At 31.5% G+C, this 23,214-nt stretch overlaps 1 protein-coding gene across 1 annotated transcript in view; it reads right to left on the bottom strand.

The window, feature by feature from the left end:
* The window catches only part of LOC127699203 (glutaminyl-peptide cyclotransferase-like), a 45,006-nt gene that overhangs the window by 8,684 nt on the left and 13,108 nt on the right, over positions 1–23,214 (bottom strand). The window contains exons 2-3 of the mRNA XM_052202970.1: positions 14,266–14,415; positions 3,115–3,393 (exon numbers count right to left, since the gene is read on the bottom strand). Of these exons, the coding sequence (XP_052058930.1) occupies positions 3,115–3,393; positions 14,266–14,415 (429 nt within the window). The remainder of the gene's footprint in view (positions 1–3,114; positions 3,394–14,265; positions 14,416–23,214) is intronic.

The raw sequence follows: 23,214 nt of genomic DNA, 5'->3' as shown, positions 1-23,214 counted from the left end.
GTGACTTTGAGATGAAAAACAGCAATAAAAGCACTGTCTTTTTGGTGTGTTTTTTTTTCTGTGCATGTACCGATTTTGTGTCATGGATGGATACCCAATATCCTTTGTTTTTCTATGATAATTTTGTAAGCTAGTAAACCAGAATGAAACACAAACTCATCATCATACACTTATGTACCAGTTGTTTGTATTTACTGTACACTTTATACCAGAGTCATGTAGGTGTAGTTAGGACAAATTTAAGTATATGTACTGTGGCCCTATATGCAGATTTGTAAAATCAATAAAGTTAGCAATTTTTTTCTCAATCCATTAAAGATGGTACCAACAAATAAATCAAGTGAATCTGCAGTTCCAACATATCATTTGTTTAGTTATGCTAAGCAATATTTTTCCTACATTTTCCTTTTTTTTAAAGCTTTTTATTATCTTTATCATTATATTCTCAACTTGTTATTTTATTTTACTGGTTGAAGATTAATTCAACAAAAATATAATTATCTGACTTTTTTGTAATAGATTTTTAAGATTTTTTTAAGCCATGTTAATTTTTTGGAAAAAAAAAAACAATTTGTAGAATCACCTGAATCTTATTCTACTTGCAAAAATTTCAAAACAAACAAAGTAACTTTCACATTTATGAAGTTACTGTAATTATATTAAGATTTTTTAATGCATATGTAATTTTTTCCTTCAAAATATGGATTATTTGAAAAACAGCATTAAGCCAGAATTATAATGAAGGCTCCATTTTGTAATTTTTCAAGTAAAAACAAATTAATCACATTCTCTTTTCATCATTCTAAAATCCAAGATTATATCAAAAAACAATGAAATTTAATGTGTGGCTACAAAAATAATCTCTATTTTAATTTTTTTTATTTAGCACATCAACATATAGAGATCATGTACTTGTCACTTTCATCTTAGTCTGAATTAAACCATGAATCAATTTCATCAGAGGACCATATAAAATGACACAATCTGTATATTTCTAATCAAGACAATGGCAGATCTGTTTACACGAGTTTATTAATATTTTCTGTATTACAAGCTATACTCTCACAGGTGATTACATTTCTAAAACATTGAATTTTACACCTGATTAAAACCTTGATTAAGCATGAAATTAATCAACAGCGATTACATTGCAACTGTGTAATCATATAGGAAAACCGATAAATGTGGCAGCATTGAAGACAACCACTTATGGCAGGAAATTGTCCGATACCAAATGAAATTTTGCACATGGTTTGAAAGATATGTCCAAAACAAATGCTACATAAACCTTTCATATTATATTTCAAATTATTTGGAAATTTTTTAAAAGCATTATTTGAGTAGCAAGTGCTTTAGATATTGGCAGAAATGAAATTATATGTATGTTGAGGAGGAGGTAAAATGAGAGCTATTAAATGGCCTTAGAAATTCATAAAAAAGTTAAAATTTTCAATCCTTTCAAAATTTCTATTGAAAAATGAATATTTATCATATGTTTACTGTACATAATATTGTTTTTTGTTTATCTTTTTGAAAATAAACTTTGGTTTTCTCATTTGAATTTTTTACATTTTGTCTTGTTAACTTTGCTTTATACAGGTTGCTATGCATTTTATGTTTAGCTCAATGTTGAAGGCCTTACATTGATTGACCTTCCGTTGCTAACAAACACCTATCTCACTTGGTCTCTAGTGGCAGTTGTCTCATTTGCAATCATACCACATCTTCTAATGCCTCGTTCATTGCGATCATTGCGTTCACACACTTTTCTTTTTTTAATTCGAATCGAATTGGAATTGGCTAATTTCGCATTATCCAATTCACATTAGAAATGCATTTTCGTTAATTTTGCTTCATTCGAATTAAACTGTGGTGTGGACACTTTCTAAATTGCAATTCGAATTATCCTAACAAGTGCTTGGACGGACAAATTAAAAGAATATTATTATTATTTCTTGATTCTTTAAAATTAAAAACGTAATATTAATAATTTGTGTCCGCGAAAATATCATAGGCGAAAACCATAATGACATCATAGTGGTCATTGTGGTGTTGACGTCATACGTGTATATCACAACTTCAATCCAGGTGGTAATGAGGGCTATCGAGAAAGTGCAAAATTCAACATATTACTGATAAAAGTCACTTAAAGAGCTCCGTATGACATCAAGTATGTATTGATCGATCAACGTCATAAAATCATTTTACAGAAATAGCGTGGAAAGTCCTATAAATGTTCAATTCACACTTCAAACAGCTGCATGTAATCAGGGGAGATTATTACACCATCTCCATTACGTTGTTGTTTTTTTTTGTGGGGGAAAATTACTTTGTGTAATCTAATATAAACTTCTTTATTTTAGGATGCTTTTTAAATTCTTTAATGCAAAAAAAAAAAACTGAAAGAATCACACAGTTAAAATATTACAGCCTTTTGAGAGGCTTTTTATTTCAAATTTGATCCTAGCACCCTCCATAAAAAATCAAATCGTTGTACCCTACACAAGAAGTTTTCTTAAGAAGTGATAAATCTGGGCAAAATTTCAAAGACAAAACAAAATTTGTTTTTTTTTTCCTTTAACAAAGGTATGTGCAAAATAACAGGGAAAAAAATTAATTTGATGCGCATTGCAATTCGTATTAAAATTTACGTTCAGACGAAAAACGTTTCAAATGCGAATTAAACTAATTTGAATTAGTTAAAGCGAATCGAATTCGAATAACTTGTGAACGCAGCATTATTTATCAATGATAATATAATCTAGACAGATTAGAATAGAAATGTCTGTTGATAGCTGTCAATATGATATCTTAAGCATGTTGAAATTGACATATGTTACTTAAAATGGCCATTTTACACACAGATCTGGGCATTGTTATTTATGAAACAAGGCTTTCCATTCTCAATTTTATTTAACCAAAAAAAAATTTGCCTACATTAACATCTGCATCAAAATATCTTATTGGGAAAGGCCTTGTCTCATATCTAATTTCTACTATACATTTACAATACATTTCTAAAAACAAAAGTTTTAAAAATCAATGGATATACTTGTATTTTCCTGATAAATTTCTAAACATGTCCCCACCTAACAAAGCAGTATAATGACCTACTCTATTACTCTTTTCTTTAGTAAGAAGACAATCTAGTTGTTTAGCCATGTCCAGTAAAATAGCACATGGAACAGCTGAGTCTGTGGCCGCTACAAAATATTTTCTGCCGTCAGTAAGATTCTTGGAGTCATAATGAGCTGATAGGACTAGACGTTGTGGTTTGGAAGGGTCATATGTTGCTATAATATTACGGAATGTCTTTGTTCCGTAAGGTGTCTCATCTTGGAACTCGTCAACCTCTACGTGCCAATTCAAACTCTTTAATGTATTAATAAGATGCTAAAAAAAATAGAAAAGATAACAATTAGAAGTCATATAAAATTCTAAAAAGGTAAAAATGGTTAAAATCCACATTTGTCCAAATTAAGCACTGTGGATTCATTTATTTTGGTTGATACTGATTTAAATGTATTGAAAAATAAATGAGGAATGTGTTCATGGGACACATATGATGCCCCCGCTTGCATATAACTTCATAAAGGGACACAACTCAAGAACAGTAAAAGTGATGCTACCAAAGTTCATACTAGATATGAGTTTTGTGATAATAAGCATTGTGTATAAGATTCATAACAATTGGTTGAGGCAAACTTAAGTTAGAGAACGGAAACGAAAAATTCAGCAATTCTTCTATTTGTAAATAGGCATAACTCAAGAAATGTGTAAGTGACGCTACCCAAATTCAAATTTGATTTGTATTTTGTGGCATTGTGTATAAGTTTCATAACATTTGGTTGAGGTAAACTTAAGTTTGAGAACGGAAACTAATTTCGGGACATATGTACAGATGGTAAGACGTACAGACGGACAAGGGTAAAACTTAATGCCCCCTCCACTACGGCGGGGGCATAAAAAATTAAGTGTGTTTTTGTAAATACTTGATTATTGTGGTTTTAGCATAATCCTGCATACAAGCTATTGTTTAATTAAGCCTAATTTTTCATTTTTCATTTTTTAGACAGTATAAAAAAATACATCCAATTGAAATACATTAATATACTGCAATACAACTTTGATAATTTTAGATAATCTATTATGGTTTTTTTGTCTGATTCCCTTCTCAATAATACTCCACAAAAAGACAGCTTTTTCCACACTAAAAGTTATTTCAATTATTACATCATACAAATATCTCCCCCTATACAAATGTCTTTATAAACCTAATCAGTTTATCCATATAGTTCCATGTCTGACATTTCAATTATAGCTTTTTATAATTCTACTGTATAAGATCCCTGATTTCATAAAATCAGATGCTTTTGTTAATAAAAGGTCACTTCTACTTTATTTCTTTCATAAACATGCGTAAATCTGGTGTTAAAACAAAGCATGCAGACATTCATTTATCCACAGTGTGAAAATAATGGATTGATATTTTACTGTTTTTTTTCCTTTTTCAGTTCCATCCCTTCATTAGTATTTATAAATTGTAAAGAATCGTGGAAATAAAATAGGGAGATGTGGTATGATTGCCAATGAGACAATTAACTAGCCACCACAGACCAAATGATGTATATGTTAGCAACTAAACTGGTCACCGTATGGCCTCACGTCAATCTTCACAACAACAACAACAAAAAAACAAATCTGTGAAGGTTTAAATCTCAATTCAATTACAACATTTCAACCATTATGTATTTTTGAATTTTTAGGTAGTAAATATTACAATTGATAATAATTATACAATTTCTGATCTTTTTCATTGAGAAAATATAATGAGATGATATATTCAAGATGCCTTCTTCATCTACCGGCTATTATAAACTACTGACTTTACTGATCCGTATAAATAAAGCAAATTTCCATGTTTTTCTAAAGAGAAATCAAAAGGTAAAGTCCAAGTGTTACTTTGGGAAACTCCAAAAAGTCATTTGAATGAAAAATATAATTAGAGAGGGTGTGGATGGGGGTTTACAGAATAGAGAATAATGGGCAAAAGTATAAAGAATAGAGAAAAATGGCCTAAAATATTTAAGAATACAGAAATGATGGACCACCCATCCAGACCCTCATAAGAGATGCACAGAAGTACTTAAGATTCAAGGAAAGTTTCATTGATATCTAGTAATTGGTTTATGTTGGTTCCAGATAAAAAAAATGTTGATGGATGAACAATGAACAAAAGAATAAAAGATTAAAAGAATGTCTGAATCATCAGACAACTTACCGTCAACTATCAATCTACATATTTAGAGCTGCCAATCTGTATCAAAGAAAAAGACTTGATAATCTTAAAACTCTGAAGGGGGATCCTTGATCCTAATTAATGAATACCTTAATTGATTGAAATGAATATGAGCAAGATTAAGTTTTACACAGCAATCTATTTTTCCCACCAAAAATTTGAATTTTGAATTCCAGGAATCTCAATAACAAGTACATAAACCCATCTTTACTTTCAAATAATTTTGTTGCATTATGCATGATATATTGAACAAAAATGGTTGCATTATTTATTGAACAAAAAAAAAAAACGTCAATCGTAAAAATGTAGTTATTGGAATACCAGCAGGGAACATCCTTTAATGCACTGAAATTACCATAGGGTATTTGAAAACAGATATTACTTGATAGACTTGTCAGATGCTGTTGATGCTTAGGGTTTTTCCCCCATGTATCGACATATTTTCAGTTCAGGATTATGATGTCATGTAAATATTTTTCTGAAATTTATCTTCTTAAAAGATATAACATATATTTGTATCAGCTTCAGAAAAAAGGAAGAAATTGAGGCTGGATTTTTTATACTGTTTTGTAATGAGCACTAATAAATTTTACATTTCTAGGTCCAGGTTTGGGAAAGTGAGTATGCCCTCTATGCCACACCCCACACAAATTTAATTTTTCCACTGATCATCCTATTCATTCATCAATTAACTAACAGTCATTTTGAAAAGCCTCAAGAATTCTATAGTTGTTGTAATACACTAAATTCAGTTCATCTCCATTACCAGACTGCAAAATTAGTGCGAAAATAAATTGACACCTACACATATGAATCCACACTAACATTATTTATCTATTTAGAGCTATTTTCCTAATGCCTGTAGTTTAAAGGTTTGGTTTGCTTGCTTGCTTTGTTTGTATAAATGTTTGCTCAAGCATTGTAATTAAGATTGACATCTGCAATCAATTAGATAGGCGGGGCTTCAGCTTGTATATATTGTACTTAAATGTTATTGGATGCATGTTAAGTATAATGCAGAGTATAATGTATACAAGCTATCTATTGATTGCAGATGTCAATCTTAATTACAATGCTTGAGAAACATTTATACAAACAAAGCAAACAAGCCAACATAACGGCGTTTTGCATTTGCAGTGATCTGCATTTCACTTGCGCCGATTTTTTCTTTCATTTGCGCTGATTGTGTACAGGTAAATTACAGGTGAATGTTATTTTTTATTTATCATTTAGCCAGTTGTACATATGTTGTGAATTGTCAATTATAAGATGTATATAACTGTTGTCCCCTGCTCACCAGGGGTAGGCGGAAGTAGGATTTCGAGAAACAAACAAAAAATAGATTTTTACTCCGTGATTTTAGTGGATGTAAACAGAGTGCTTTTATCAAATTGACTTATCCTGCTCGAAATCCTACTTCCACCTTCCCATGGAGAGCATGATTATATGATTATAGGACCTGTCATAAGATATATCTTAGGACATGTCTTATGATACTCTTATGACTATCTTAGGACATATCTCAGACATCGCCTCGAAGCTGTCTTAGGATGATCTTAGAAAAGACTTCCTGAACCTGTCGCAAGTTCTTTAAATTTTAAAATATTAACATGGATTTATGGAAAAATTCATGTAAATGTAGTATGTCTTTCCCATAAATCAATCAACGTATTGATTAATATAATTAGTTATTTGCAAAATTAATACAAAAAATTAGTGTAATTTATATAAATAATCTATAAATAATACACCAATATAAATATGAAACTTTAAATACAAAATTGAGAAAAAAAGAATAAAATGATGACATTTTTTCTTGTACCGTATCGGTTATAATATTAGGTCAAAGGATAAAATCGTGCATTCCTGATATCAATACATCGAATGTTCATTGTTGACAAATCATGATAATCCGTCAATCTATAAAGATTTAGTTATGAGCAGGAAAAAGGAGAATAGATAATAAGTTAATAATTAGATAATTTGCAAAATTGATATAAAAAATGAGTGTAATTTATATAAATAAACTTATAACTATCCTAAGACCATCTGCAAAATTGATATAAAAAATGAGTGTAATTTATATAAATAAACTTATAACTATCATAAGACCATCATAAGACACCTCATGTGTAGTCCTAACTTTATGAGCAACTGTAACAGATGTCCTGATTTAATTAGGACTACTTTGTGAAACCCTGACTTAGGACTAAGATATGTCGTAAGACCATCCTAAGACAGCTTTGTGGAACTGGCCCCTGGCTAACAGAAGAGGTTTATAATGATAAATAAAAAATAACATTCACCTGTACACAATGGGCGCTAATGAAAGAATCAAATCACCGCAAATGAAAGATCGAAATTTTTAAAAATTGGTGCAAATGTCAAGATATGTCGTAAGACCATCCTAAGACAGCTCTGTGAAACTGGCCCCTGACTAACAAAAGAGGTTAATAATGAAAAATAAAAAATAACATTCACCTGTACACAATCGGCACTAATGAAAGAATCAAATCCCCGCAAATGAAAGATCGAAATTTTTAAAAATTGGCGCAAATGTCATTCACCCAACCAGACTTTTAAACTACAAGCATTAGGAAAATAGCTCTAATAAATCTACAAGTAGAAGTTTGAATCCTACTATGACTGGAATATTTAAAATGGCCTCAAGTTGAGTATTAAAGGACAACAATATTTCATACTGACAGACCCAATGAACAATATTTCTTCTTTAATAGATCTGATAAGAAATCGCTATATTAACAGTCTTCAGATTGGTCTATGCCATGAAAACGATTGACTGATATCAAAAGCAATACAATACCAGATTGTGAAGAAAAATGCCTGAAACTAATCAAAATTGACAAGAAAATCAAGTCATTTTTCCTCAGAGACAAATATGTATAACTTCAATAACTGCAGTCAAGTTTTATTGTAATAAATCTATCAGTTCTTTATCTCTATGGAAAATACAAGTGTTTACGGTGTACATGACTATCCTCAATGTAAATGGTAAACAATACATAAAGTTGTTTAGAACTACCATAAGATAATGAAATCGGTCAATATATTAGTTTTAGCAAATTAAAAATAAATACTGTCGAATGGGACTTTTCGGGAGTGGGTCGATAATTTTGCAATTAAGATAAAATTGGAAGAATATCCCCTCGTGTAAATTTGGTCTTAAGACAATAACAATCATGGACAAGAAAAACACAAAAATTAAACCTAGCTCATGTGAGCTTTAGGTTTTCCACCTGAAATTGTAAAATTTAAACGCCGCAAAAATTATCAACTTTACAGTAACCTTTGAGTTTAAAACTATGGACAGACTCGAAGTTCCTTAAAATTTGTTAATCTAGAATAGTCAACTTCACTTAAAATGAGTTAGTTGAAGACAGAAACCTTTGAGTTAAACTTTGGACAGATTTCCTAAAAACTTGTTAAAGAATATTCAACTTTACTTGAAGTTCAAGTTTTGCTAGTCTCAAATAAAGGAATCTATACACTGTGACACTCAAGGTAAATTCTGTTTGTCTCTGAACAGAGTTTAATAACTGTATCACCAACATCACAGCACACTTTATTAACATAAAAATCAATTTAATTTCTATTGGAACATAATAGCAAACACTGTTTGACATGATTTACCACCATATATTCTTTCATCCTTCAAAGGTTTCAATTTTTAATTGTACTCTTGTTAATTGATGTAATTTGAATATGGAAATTGGACTGTAAACATGAAGTGTTGAAACAGATCGTCATAGAGTTTCAGGAAAACAATTAAACAACACTCCTTTATCCCTCATAAATGTAACAATCATATGAAAAGTCGTGCTCTAATATTGATTACTTTACGCTAAAATACAACTGAGTAGTCATAAAATATTTTATTAGATGAAAATTATTTCTTTGAATTTGTGTGAAAATTACGATGAAATCACGTAAAATTGCTGGTGGCATATTTCTGGATAAAAAACAAATTGTTAAGAACAAACAAATATTTTAAAGTAGTAACTGTTGTCTTTAAAGCTTATAATTTTATAATTTGCACAAAAAATTTGTTCTTTTTCTTTCATAAATGTAATTTTACAAAAAAAAGAAAACTGTTTTCCTCATTTTTTTCAAAAATAGCCTATGTAATTAATGATGATGTTTTAATGAGTTTTTATCTCACATATCCTTTAAATTATGAAAGTAAGAAAAAATCTTTCTGAACTGTTTTATTTAATCAGTTTAATGGCTTGGCGTTTGTAATTAACTAATGAGTTTGAATATCCCTTTCATCATCTTCTAGCTGCCTTTATTTTAAATCAGGCAGTTAATTTTCTCTTTTGAACTGTTTCTCATTATGTTATCCTTGTATAGCTTATAGCTGGTATGGGTGTTGCTCATTGTTGAAGGTCATACATGCCCTTAATCTGGGTAATTCCATATCCTTTGGTCTCTAAAGAATTATAGGCTACCTCATTAGCAATCATAGCGCATCACCTTATTCATTCTTTTCAATCAGTAGGAAAACATAATTTTCTCTAATTGAAAATAATTGGAAAAAATATGTCAAAGTCAAATTAAAGTTGTCAGTGCCAATATTTAATTTCTACTCTTACCAATAATTCTCTATTTTAGCACTTATTAACTTTCATTTGTATTCTTAATGTTAAACTGGCACCAATATGTAACAGAGAAAATGAAAAACAACACGTAATAAGAATTTGAATGAATTAAAATGCAAATTTAATTAAATTCTCCTTAAAGTCAGCTTATGCAAAGTATCATACGAACTCCATTGGGAAAGAATTTTTCCTAACACTTAAATCAGCTTCAAGATTATTCAGATATTAATCACAGAGAATTCAAAATTACATTTCCCTAAAGTCTGAATTTTTGTGAATCAACTGGTAGTTCATGCTTATTTTACAGTATTGTTCTATAAACATATAATTTCCAGCAGTAGGAGCATTTCTCAGAATCAAACAGTGGGTGTTGAATCATAATTGAAAAAACGCATTTAACCTATCGTGCAAATTAAAAATAAATGACAAAAGCAATAACAATATGTAAATTATACCCCTGATTAACTTTTCGGCAAACAGGAAGTAGGACATAAAAAAATTGTCACATGGGACACCAGATGAAGCTATTCACAAGCCATTTGAAAGATTGAAGTTTTCAGCAAACAGGAAGTAGAACATCAAACCATGATCAGATCTAGATGAAGCTTAATTTTATAAAAAAATCTAGCTAAAAAAAAATTACAAACAAAAAATTTACCAATATACTACCTTTAATATAAAAGGAAAGTTCATGATACTGCCATTTATATTGATTCATTGATGGTTGCTTAATGTCCAGCAGCAAATATAACACCAATATTCCGATTCAAATTCAAATTAACAACACTGCACGAGGAAATATGAGAAAAGAAAAATTTTACAAAATGTTTCTTTTCTACAAATCTTTATTTTTTAGAACTTTAGATATAAAATGTATAGAATGCATTTAAAACCAACTGGAGAGGGGACCTCCATTTCAATTTCATCTTACCAACTTACATTTTTCATTGTTTTTAATACAACCTATTTCTTAGTTTGAAGAACATCATGTAAAACATGCCTCCAAACAATTTCTCCCTTTAACTATTATCTGATACTGACAAGAGAAACATTTTTTCTCCATTAATACTTCTCAGTGCTTGATTTCAAAACATAGAAATGCTCTTCAGGAAAAGTCTTGTAACTGTTTGCTCTTTAAAGTAACATCTGACCATATTAAATGACATCAACACATGAGAAAATAAATGCTTCTATGTAAATACATACAGAAATGTTTAGAAGGTGTCAAGGTATATGTCAACAATTCTGAATCAATATGCTGTCCAGTTTTGAAGTGACGATAATTACACTCCCTCTTGATGAAGGGCCGAATCCCATTTACGCCAGTTATTCTAATCAATATGTATCGAAATATAATTAGCGTTTGTAGTATTGTCTCTAGAGAAGAAGAACGGAGGTGTATTGGTAATAATTGGAATCACAGATTTCCGTTAATGGACATTATAGATTTACCGTAGATTTTATCCACCACAGCAGGAAATCCGACTTTAAATGACTCGGAACAATGCCTCTTTGATGGCGACATTTAACACCCAATAAATTGATGCTATCAAACTGTTCCTTTCACTAAACGATTAATGCTCAGCATTGACTTTCTATATAGGGATACAGTGTTGACTTCAACCGTATATTTCATACTGTGTTAGGTTAAATTCAATTAGGTATAATACAAAAATGAAATCTTTTTTTCGCAATAAACAAACTAAATTGTTTGAAGAAATTACCAAGCAAATATTGTTAATTTTCTTTTCTCTGCATGAAATGAAATATCTGCTTTGTGTAATTTGACGAAATTTGATCAAGTTTCATTCATTTTTATTTGTTTTCGCTGCTTTGTGTTTCATTCATTTTTCTTTGTTTTCTTATAATCTAAACTAATACAGTGTTCCAAATGTTATTTCAGACAAAAGCAGCAGTAAGCTTGTTTTTTAGGATTTTTTTGTTGTTTTTTTTTGCAGTAAAAATTATTTGCTTATAGCAAATACATCAGGGTTGATAACCTTTTTTTTCTATTCAAAAATTGAGAGTAAAAAATCTTATACAAAGTGTCAATGTTCATCTATGTCACATCAGGGTTGGTAAAAAAAAATTATCGGTTTAAATCCAAAAAATTATGTCCACATCTATGTTTCTGTCATGAATACCAATGTAGAACTAATAAAAGAACAGAGTTCCAATGTCCCCTGCGTTTCACATATTTTATCTATCCAAGGATCAAGGGTAATAACTAATAAATACACTTTTTTTTGTACTTTAAAACTGTTGATAAATATATTAAGAGAAATAAGTTTGAAAATGGAAATGGGGAATGTGTCAAACAGAAAACAACCCGACCAAAGAGCAGAAAACAGCCCAAGGCCACCAATGGGTCTTCAACACAGCGAGAAAATCCTGCACCCGGAGGCGGGCTTCAGCTGGCCCTTAAACAAAAATGTGTTCTAGTTAAATGAAAATGAACGTCACACTAAACTCCAAAACATAAAATGAACTAAAATTAAAAACATACAAGACTAACAAAGGCCAGAGGCTCCTGACTTGGGACAGGCGCAAAAATGCAGCAGGGTTAAACATGTTTTGTGAGATCTCAACCCTCCCCCTATACCTCTAGCCAATGTAGAATAAACAAACACACAGCAATACACACAGTAAAACTCAATTTAAAAGAAGTCTGAGTCTGAATGCTTCAGAACAAATTCAATGTGATTTCCAATATAATTAATATTTCAAAGGGGCATAACTTGTTAAAAATATTTGATCAGCACTTATTTTCAAAAGTGTCAAAGACATTGCTGATATAAACCTATGATATAAATTTCATAAAATTCTGGCAAGAATTGTACACATGAGAGCGCTAACGATGCAATTTTCCATATAATTAATATCTCCAAGGGGCATAACTCTTTTCAAAATAATTGATCTGCAAAGGTTTTCGACCTCATCCAAGACATTGCTGATATAAACCTATAATATAAATTTCATGAAAATCTGGCAAGAATTGTACACTCACAAGGCAATTTTCCTTACAATTAATGTTTCCATGAGGCATAACTCTTTTTAAAATAATTGATCGGCACTGATTTTCAAACTCATCCGAAACATTGCTGATATAAGTTTCATAAAAATCTGGCAAGAATTGTACACATGAGAGTGCTAACAATGCAATTTCAATATTATTAATGTTTCAAAGGGGCATAACTCTTTTAAAAATAATTGATCAGCACTGATTTTCAAAATGTCCAAGACATTGCTGATATAAAGCTATGATATAAGTTTCATAAAAATCTGGCAAGAATTGTACAAATGAGAGCGCTAACAATGCAATTTTTCATAAAATCAATGTTTCAAAGGCGCATAACTCTTTTAAAAATAATTGATCGGCACTGATTTTCGAACTCGTCCAAGACATTGCTGATATAAACCTATGACATAAGTTTTATAAAAATCTGCCAAGAATAGTACATGCAAGAGTGCTAACAAGAACGGACAGACGGACAATACTGATTGTGTCTACCAGTCTGAGAACTATTTTTAACAACCCCTTCCACTCTCAATCTTCCTAGGATTCATAGGCTTGTTTGTTTATTTAAATCATGTTTCGGTACAATATTTTGGAAGATAGGAAACTCCTGAATTAATGACAACAAATTAAGAGAAAAAAGGACTACTGCCTGAAATTATTGTGTGCATTTATTATTGTGATTGTTGAAGAATGGACAAAACTATGAGTTTAATTATTGCGATTTCAGGAAAATCTGCATACAGAATTTTTACAGATCTATGTTTCAGGTATCAGAATGCAAGTTCTTATTATTGTGATACTCACCCAGTCGCATTATTCGCATTAATAAAAAAAACCTCACAATAATTTCTGAATTTACAATATTCTTATATTTCTGCTCTAAAAAAAAATAAAGTTCTTCTTATATTCTAAACATGTTTTAGTGTAACATTTTATGACTTAAAAGCATGCCATTGTCTGGATAACTTAATAAGATTCTTATTTAATTCTTCAAGGATCTACTTTAAGCTATAGTAATACAGGAAACCAGACATATAAGTCTGTATGGTGACCTATAATTGCTTTTATTGTCGTCATTTGAAATTTGGTGGATAGTTGTCTCATTAGCAATCATACCAAATCTCCTTATCTTAATATATATAATGACTTCACCTTGAGGTTAATCTCTCATTCTAGGAACCAGTTTAATCTAAAGTTATTCAGGGAACCAGACTTACAATACCTTTACCTACCTCTCTGACATCTTGTAGGAGTCTGTATCTACTAATCTAGGGCCCAGTACAGGTTAAAGTTATTCAGGGAACCAAACATACAATGACTTGACCTACCTCTCTGACATTTCGATGTGAATCTGTATCTACCATTCTAGGGACCAATATAGGTTGAAGTAGTTCTTTGAAAGTTTTGTGTTCTGTGTATTCTTTTGCTAATATTTCCATCACTTTTGTTGATCCCCATTTTATTGTTACAGTACTGCTCTGAAATGTAAAAAAAAAATCGTGAAATAATATGGTATACAATACTCTCCAAGAAATTTCATAGATCCAATAGGTCCAAAAGTAGACTAAAATATGACACGTTAGTGAAATTACTTGGTCTATAATGCTGTCAAGTAATTTCATATACATGTCCCATAAGACCATCAAGTCAACAAAAACAAACTGATTTATTAACAGTGATTCACTTATATATATATCATGAATGCTGGTTTTGTGATATTTAACGTGACTCAGGTTAATATCTGGTGATGTGATTAAACCTTAAATAGCTAGATGACAGTAATTAACAATCCACAATATACAGAGATAGATTGCTAAGTGAATCACTGCAAATCACCAGCATTAAATGTCAAAAATCATTACCAATAGTGATTTTCTTGAATGACATTGACTGTACTCGGTACATGGGGTGGTGGTGGGAGTGAGGGCGTTTGGGGGAGGGAGAGTTCCTTATTAGGTTTTTTAATATGATGTGCTGTGATTGTCAATGACACCAATCACTAACAAAAGACCATTGAAAGAACTTATGAATCAAAACACTGAGAACACTACAAAACAAGGATATCTCTGTCACCCTATGGAAAAATTACCAGTTGTCTGAATCTAAAATAATGTGCAAACCTCACAAAGGGTACATATATCTAAGATTTCCATGTATAACACTTTAATAAGAAATACCATGAGTTTAAAAATATTTGAGATCAGCTACCTAAAGATTTAACTAGAGGCTCTAAAGAGCCTGTGTCGCTCACCTTGGTCTATGTGCATATTAAACAAAGGACACAGATGGATTCATGACAAAATTGTGTTTTGTGATGGTGATGTGTTTTGGTGATGGTGATGTGTTTGTAGATCTTACTTTACTGAACATTCTTGCTCCTTACTATTATCTCTATCTATAATGAACTTGGCCCGGTAGTTACAGTGGAAAATACTTTGTAAAAATTAACAAAAATTTACAAAATTTATGAAAATTGTAAAAAATTGACTATAAAGGGCAATAACTCCTTAAGGGGTCAATTGACAATTTTGGTCATGTTGCCTTATTTGTAGATCTAACTTTGCTGTACATTATTGCTGTTTACAGTTTATCTCTATCTATAATAATATTCAAGATAATAACCAAAAGCTGCAAAATTTTCTTAAAATTACCAATTCAGGGGCAGCAACCCAACAATGTGTTGCCTGATTGGTCTGAAAATTTCAGGGCAGATAGATCTTGACCTAATGAACAATTTTACCCCCATGTCAGATTTGCTCTAAATGCTTTGGTTTCAGAGATATGAGCCAAAAACTGCATTTTACCCTATGTACTATTTTTTAGCCATGTCGGCCATCTTGGTTCGCGGGCGGGGTCATCGGACACATTTTTTAAACAAGATACCCTAATGATGATTGTGGACAAGTTTGGTTAAATTAGTCTTAGTAGTTTCAGAGGAGAAGATTTTTGTAAAAGATTACAAAAATTTACGAAAAATTGTTAAAAATTGACTATAAAGGGCAATAACTCCTTAAGGGGTCAACTGACCATTTTGGTCAAGTTGACTTATTTGTAGATCTTACTTTGCTGAACATTATTGCTGTTTACAGTTTATCTCTATCTATAATAATATTCAAGATAATAACCAAAAGCTGCAAAATTTTCTTAAAATTACCAATTCAGGGGCAGCAACCCAACAATGTGTTGCCTGATTGGTCTGAAAATTTCAGGGCAGATAGATCTTGACCTAATGAACAATTTTACCCCCATGTCAAATTTGCTCTAAATGCTTTGGTTTCAGAGATATGAGCTAAAAACTGCATTTTACCCTATGTACTATTTTTTAGCCATGTCGGCCATCTTGGTTCGCGGGCGGGGTCATCGGACACATTTTTTAAACAAGATACCCTAATGATGATTGTGGACAAGTTTGGTTAAATTTGTCTTAGTTGTTTCAGAGGAGAAGATTTTTGTAAAAGATTACAAAAATTTACGAAAAATGGTTAAAAATTCACTATAAAGGGCAATAACTCCTTAAGGGGTCAACTGACCATTTTGGTCAAGTTGACTTATTTGTAGATCTTACTTTGCTGAACATTATTGCTGTTTACAGTTTATCTCTATCTATAATAATATTCAAGATATTAACCAAAAACGACAAAATTTCCTTAAAATTACCAATTCAGGGGCAGCAACCCAACAACGGTTTGCCTGATTAGTCTGAAAATTTCAGGGCAGATAGATCTTGACCTAATGAACAATTTTAAACTCATCAGATTTGCTCTAAATGCTTTGGTTTCAGAGATATGAGCCAAAAACTGCATTTTACCCTATGTACTATTTTTTAGCCATGTCGGCCATCTTGGTTCGCGGGCGGGGTCATCGGACACATTTTTTAAACAAGATACCCTAATGATGATTGTGGACAAGTTTGGTTAAATTTGTCTTAGTAGTTTCAGAGGAGAAGATTTTTGTAAAAGATTACAAAAATTTACGAAAAATGGTTAAAAATTCACTATAAAGGGCAATAACTCCTTAAGGGGTCAACTGACCATTTTGGTCAAGTTGACTTATTTGTAGATCTTACTTTGCTGAACATTATTGCTGTTTACAGTTTATCTCTATCTATAATAATATTCAAGATAATAACCAAAAGCTGCAAAATTTTCTTAAAATTACCAATTCAGGGGCAGCAACCCAACAATGTGTTGCCTGATTGGTCTGAAAATTTCAGGGCAGATAAATCTTGACCTAATGAACAATTTTACCCCCATGTCAAATTTGCTCTAAATGCTTTGGTTTCAGAGATATGAGCTAAAAACTGCATTTTACCCTATGTACTATTTTTTAGCCATGTCGGCCATCTTGGTTCGCGGGCGGGGTCATCGGACACATTTTTTAAACAAGATACCCTAATGATGATTGTGGACAAGTTTGGTTAAATTTGTCTTAGTTGTTTCAGAGGAGAAGATTTTTGTAAAAGATTACAAAAATTTACGAAAAATGGTTAAAAATTCACTATAAAGGGCAATAACTCCTTAAGGGGTCAACTGACCATTTTGGTCAAGTTGACTTATTTGTAGATCTTACTTTGCTGAACATTATTGCTGTTTACAGTTTATCTCTATCTATAATAATATTCAAGATATTAACCAAAAACGACAAAATTTCCTTAAAATTACCAATTCAGGGGCAGCAACCCAACAACGGTTTGCCTGATTAGTCTGAAAATTTCAGGGCAGATAGATCTTGACCTAATGAACAATTTTAAACTCATCAGATTTGCTCTAAATGCTTTGGTTTCAGAGATATGAGCCAAAAACTGCATTTTACCCTATGTACTATTTTTTAGCCATGTCGGCCATCTTGGTTCGCGGGCGGGGTCATCGGACACATTTTTTAAACAAGATACCCTAATGATGATTGTGGACAAGTTTGGTTAAATTTGTCTTAGTAGTTTCAGAGGAGAAGATTTTTGTAAAAGATTACAAAAATTTACGAAAAATGGTTAAAAATTCACTATAAAGGGCAATAACTCCTTAAGCGGTCAACTGACCATTTTGGTCAAGTTGACTTATTTGTAGATCTTACTTTGTTGAACATTATTGCTGTTTACAGTTTATCTCTATCTATAATAATATTCAAGATAATAACCAAAAGCTGCAAAATTTTCTTAAAATTACCAATTCAGGGGCAGCAACTCAACAAAGTGTTGCCTGATTGGTCTGAAAATTTCAGGGCAGATAGATCTTGACCTGATAAACAATTTTACCCCATGTCAGATTTGCTCTAAATGCTTTGGTTTCAGAGATATAAGCCAAAATCTACATTTTACCCCTATGTTCTATTTTTAGCCATGGCGGCCATCTTGGTTGGTTGGCGGGGTCATCGGACACATTTTTTAAACTAGATACCCCAATGATGATTGTGGCCAAGTTTGGTCAAATTTGGCCCAGTAGTTTCAGAGGAGAAGATTTTTGTAAAAGTTTACGGACGACGGACGACGGACGCAGGACGACGGACGCAAAGTGATGAGAAAAGCTCACTTGACCTTTCAGGTCAGGTGAGCTAAAAATAAAGAGAAGAAATATAGGGGTTGCAAGTGAAAACTTTTTAATGCATAACTTAGAAAAACTCCAGAGAGGATACAAATTATCATATAAAGTTGAAAACATAAGAAGTAAACATTCTTAATTTGTTGTTCAAACTGGACAATGATCAAATTTTGCCTCCATAGGACATCATTTCCAGCTTGTAATTTAACATTGCTGTGTTCAGTGAACAACCAAATCTTAAGCAAAACCTTAATTTGGCATATATTTTGAATAAACGCATATAATAATAAACATGGGCACTGAGTTTCAAGGTCATGTGACCACAATTAAACCAACAGACAGACATACAGACTGGAAAACATAATAATACAAGCAGGTATCACAGGTGAGGGACTGATTGTTAGTTGCTTAACGTCCAGTGGCAAATATTTCATGCATGTTCAATACGAGAACAAATTACCAATAAATACAATAGGTAATCCTGTAATAGATGCCTTCTGGGATGAAGGTCAGGGAAATTTGGACTGTCATTGAAATATGAATGTACATATATACTGATAGGGACAGAAATTTTGCCTTGCAACATTGTGAGGCATGAAAAATACATTCCTTAATAACTGGCATAAAATTTAATAGGTACAAATCAATGATAACTGATACCCCACAAATTTTGTCGTTTTACCTTTACTTAATCAACAGCTACAAAACATTTACAAGTAGTGCAACAGATAAGCTTGTTCTTATCAAAATATTGTTTTCAAACAGAATTCTGCTGACCTCTTATCTACCATACAATGTATCAGCTAAAAACTTGGACTACTTTCAAATAATGTCTGTGAATAATACAAGCCAACAAAATATGTTGAATTCCAATTACGTTTTGAAAATGCACCAATTCACTATTGTGAATAGTTTAATTTTTTGCAGCTTCTATCAAAGTCACAGCACATGTCTGTTAAACTCGATTTTCTTGTTCTTTTATGAAAATAATGATATATATTCTTCTATGACTCAAAGGCGACAGCAACACAACAACATATAAAAATAAAAACAAATGACATCTTGTTGTCACTATATAAATTTCCACAATAGACAGGTAAAGCCATGACTAATCAAAGTTCTAACAAATTCCCTAGATGACAAAATAGTTATTTATATAAAAATAAGGAAATTTGGTACGATTTCAACAATGAGAAAAACCCATATCATATAGTCGGCTATAAAAGGCACAACATGAAAATTATGAAACAACGAAAGACATGTAACAGAACAAAATAATCTTACAAACTATAAAAATCAGCTCAAAAGGGCTTAACTCAACAGAAAAAATCTCTAACAAAAACACAGACCTGACGTGACAGGGTATTTATACATCCCTAAAAACAAGAGACACAAAGTACAGATCTGAGAGTACTCACAGTTACTGACACCTAGTTCAAAGTCAATAACAACTAATAAAAAAATCATGTGTCTAAGACAAAATATCAATCAGTACACATCCAACATCCAATGGATTTAGTGCAAAGATGTCATTAACAGTCAGAGAAAAACATGACCTTGTGCAATGCCAAAATAAAGGTATTGACAGATTGTAGTACCATGAATGTGCATATTTGTATAACAATAAATAGAGAATATCATATGGCTTTTTCAATATCACATCCGTATCAACCCGAGACACCAATATAATCCCAAGAGCTCTGCTCTGCTCTGAGGGTTGATACGGTGTGTGATATTGAAAAAGCCATATCATATACACTTTATTATATACATATACCTCACGTAGTTGTTTTTTATGTGACATGACGTCATACAGGTAAGGAGGTTTGAAATGACGTCATACAGATTATAGGTTTGACACGACGTCATACAGATTAGGGGTTTGATAAAGCCTTTGCAACAGTGACTGCAATCGATGACGTGACGTCATACAGATTAAAGGTGTGATAAAGCCTTTGCAACCGTGCTGATATCGATATCATCACGGGTGGCTGATACAGCACGCTTGCCAATGATTGTATTACACATACAATTTATCTGTATTTACTACTAAGTATATAATAATATTTAGTACGGTTTCAATTTACTGATAACAAAATCAATATTTATACCAATAAAAACAATATTCAAAGATTTAATTACAATGTTGAATTGATAGCCTTTTAGAATACGTTTATTTAAAGGATTGATAAGTTTACCATGATCGTATCTAAATCTCCAGGTTTAATAAACAACATCACGGTAAAAATATGAATGTGCTATTCTGGATGAAATAAGATTTCTACAGGTACAGCCAAACTTTCAAACCAAATCTTTGTATCTATGGAAGAATTTAGTAAGGTTTAAAGTATTTTGTGGCAACGAAATCCCTTACTTAATAATTTACCAGTAATACATAGTTTATACTTATTGAAATCAAAGATTCACTACATTAGACACGTATTATGTTGAGGACTGTTATTTGTTTCTTTACCTTTTGCCATAGTATTGTTTGCCTTTCTCAAACTTTTCAAATTTGGTCGCCCTCTGCACTGAGAACTTTGGTACTTTTAATATATAAGAAACTCAGGATGATTTAGAGCTTGAGATACCAGTAGTGTATAGGCAGCTCTCAATCTGATGTTGAAGACTATAAATGCTACCCTCTAGGTAAATCATAACCTGCCAATAGAATGTGGGAGGTGGTCTCATACTCCAAAAGAAAATCGAACCAGTCCTTCATGTGAAGATTGCGATATTGGTGATGAATACCATTATCTCCTCAAATCTTATTACTTAGGTTATATAATTAATGAAAAATTGTAATATTCTTAAGTTCAGGAAATTTATAAATACATAGATCTACACAATATAAGCTTAGACAAACGTGTAAGTTCTTTCAACCTTCTCCCTCCTCTCCCATATTTTAAGGCCTTCCATTTAAGGCCAATTAAAATTAATTGATAGATTTTCATCCCCGCCCGCCCCTCTGAAATCGTCCCGCCCCGATTTTTTTTATTTTAAAAAATTTACAATTTCCGGAATTTGTTCATTTCCGTTACCGGTAATCGTCAAAAATTTTGTTTCATTCAAAACTTCCTGTTTCAAATTTCGGTTTTCGCATTTCTTCGAGTAATCAACCAAACATGCAAAATGATGAAGTCGACATATTCTGCTGCTCTATGATGACACCATATGATCGTTTACTGAGAATAGAGATTGATTATGAGAAGGGCGTTAAATATTCGGGTTACCAGTAATACGCGGTGTCCAAGAATGCAAATCGCGGTATTTCACAAATTTCTGTGATTAGAAAACCGTGGATTTTTTTTTATTTATCCAATGACTTTGTCTCGGGAAATTTGGACTGTGAATGATATCCAAAGCGCAAGAATCGTGGAACACATTGGTACAAAAAACATGACTGGATTAAAGAAATTGACACAACTTGAGCACGAAGTTGTTAGATTTATGAACGTATATTGTGTTCAAAAAGTCGACAAATCCCTTAAAATTTACACATGGCTGTCTTTTTTTGTTGACAATCAGCAAATACCCTCTGTCCCTATACCCTCAGTAGAGTCATTAAACAACTTCTTTTTTGTTAAGTTCATGTTTTACATTGTAATATTATATTTGCATATTCAATAAGCACCAACCCTATTTTTTTCAACACTGTTTGAGTTTCATTTTATTCTCAGACTGTACTCATAATACTTGTGTTGCATACCAATGCATTTCCTTCATTTTATGGGGACTACAAACCGTAGCTTGGAAAGCAAAATAAATTTGGTGTAGGCAGTCCAACTGAAGAGAGCATTAATTTTATCCACGTTGTTGTTGTATACTATTAATAGGTTTCTAAAGCGGCAATTGCATGTAAAACAGTGGTTGCCAATCAGAGATATTTATTTAAGAATTTTAAAAAAATGTACGATTCTTTATACATGTATATACATGATATTAGCTTATTATTACACTTGCATGTATGAAGAACACGTCAGAAGAGTGTTTCATATGAAATAAAATTTAAAAAATAAAATCCTCCCACCCGCCCCATTTTTTTCAAAAATCTGGATGAAAATCTACTAATTAAATTTAATTGGCCTAATATACCTGGTAATTTTTAACATGTAAATATATTTATGTATCTTTAATGTATTTATTGTTTATTTCCTCAACGTATGTACCTTTGTATCATTGTATAAGATCAATGTTCTTCTGTGTACTTGGTTTATCAGAGTATATAGATGTCCCTTGTCATTATTGTTTAAGTGTTACATAGGCTGTCTCATTAATGTATACCCAATGTTTCTTTCTATTCATGCCTTCATTTGAACATGACATGATTGATAAGTTCTTGGAAAGAAAAAATTTGCATTAACTTCAATTACAAAATTTTCTAATATTTTACTGAAAATTAACGCATAAATTTTTCATCTTAATGAAATTAAGAAAAACTAATTTACCATCTGAATAGAATTGAATAGACTTATTTATCTTTAAAAACACTAATATATCAATAAAAATACTGCAGAAGGCGTCCATTAGCTAATTGTTTCCCCCAAAGTATTGAAATAATGAAAAAGTAATTTCAAAACTTATCAGATTATGGACTGTTTGATAGTTTTTGACATTTGGACGTTTCAAAGGCCTCAAAGAAAAACATTAGAAGATTAACACCATGTCAATCGGCTGCCATTGAATGGAAAGGATAAACTTGGCTTATAATTCTTCCAACAGCGATGATGAAAGTGAATAAAC

This window comes from Mytilus californianus, unplaced genomic scaffold (assembly GCF_021869535.1).
Source record: "Mytilus californianus isolate M0D057914Y unplaced genomic scaffold, xbMytCali1.0.p SCAF_4, whole genome shotgun sequence".
Lineage (NCBI taxonomy): Eukaryota > Metazoa > Mollusca > Bivalvia > Mytilida > Mytilidae > Mytilus > Mytilus californianus.
This window is presented reverse-complemented; position numbering and strand designations above follow the sequence as displayed.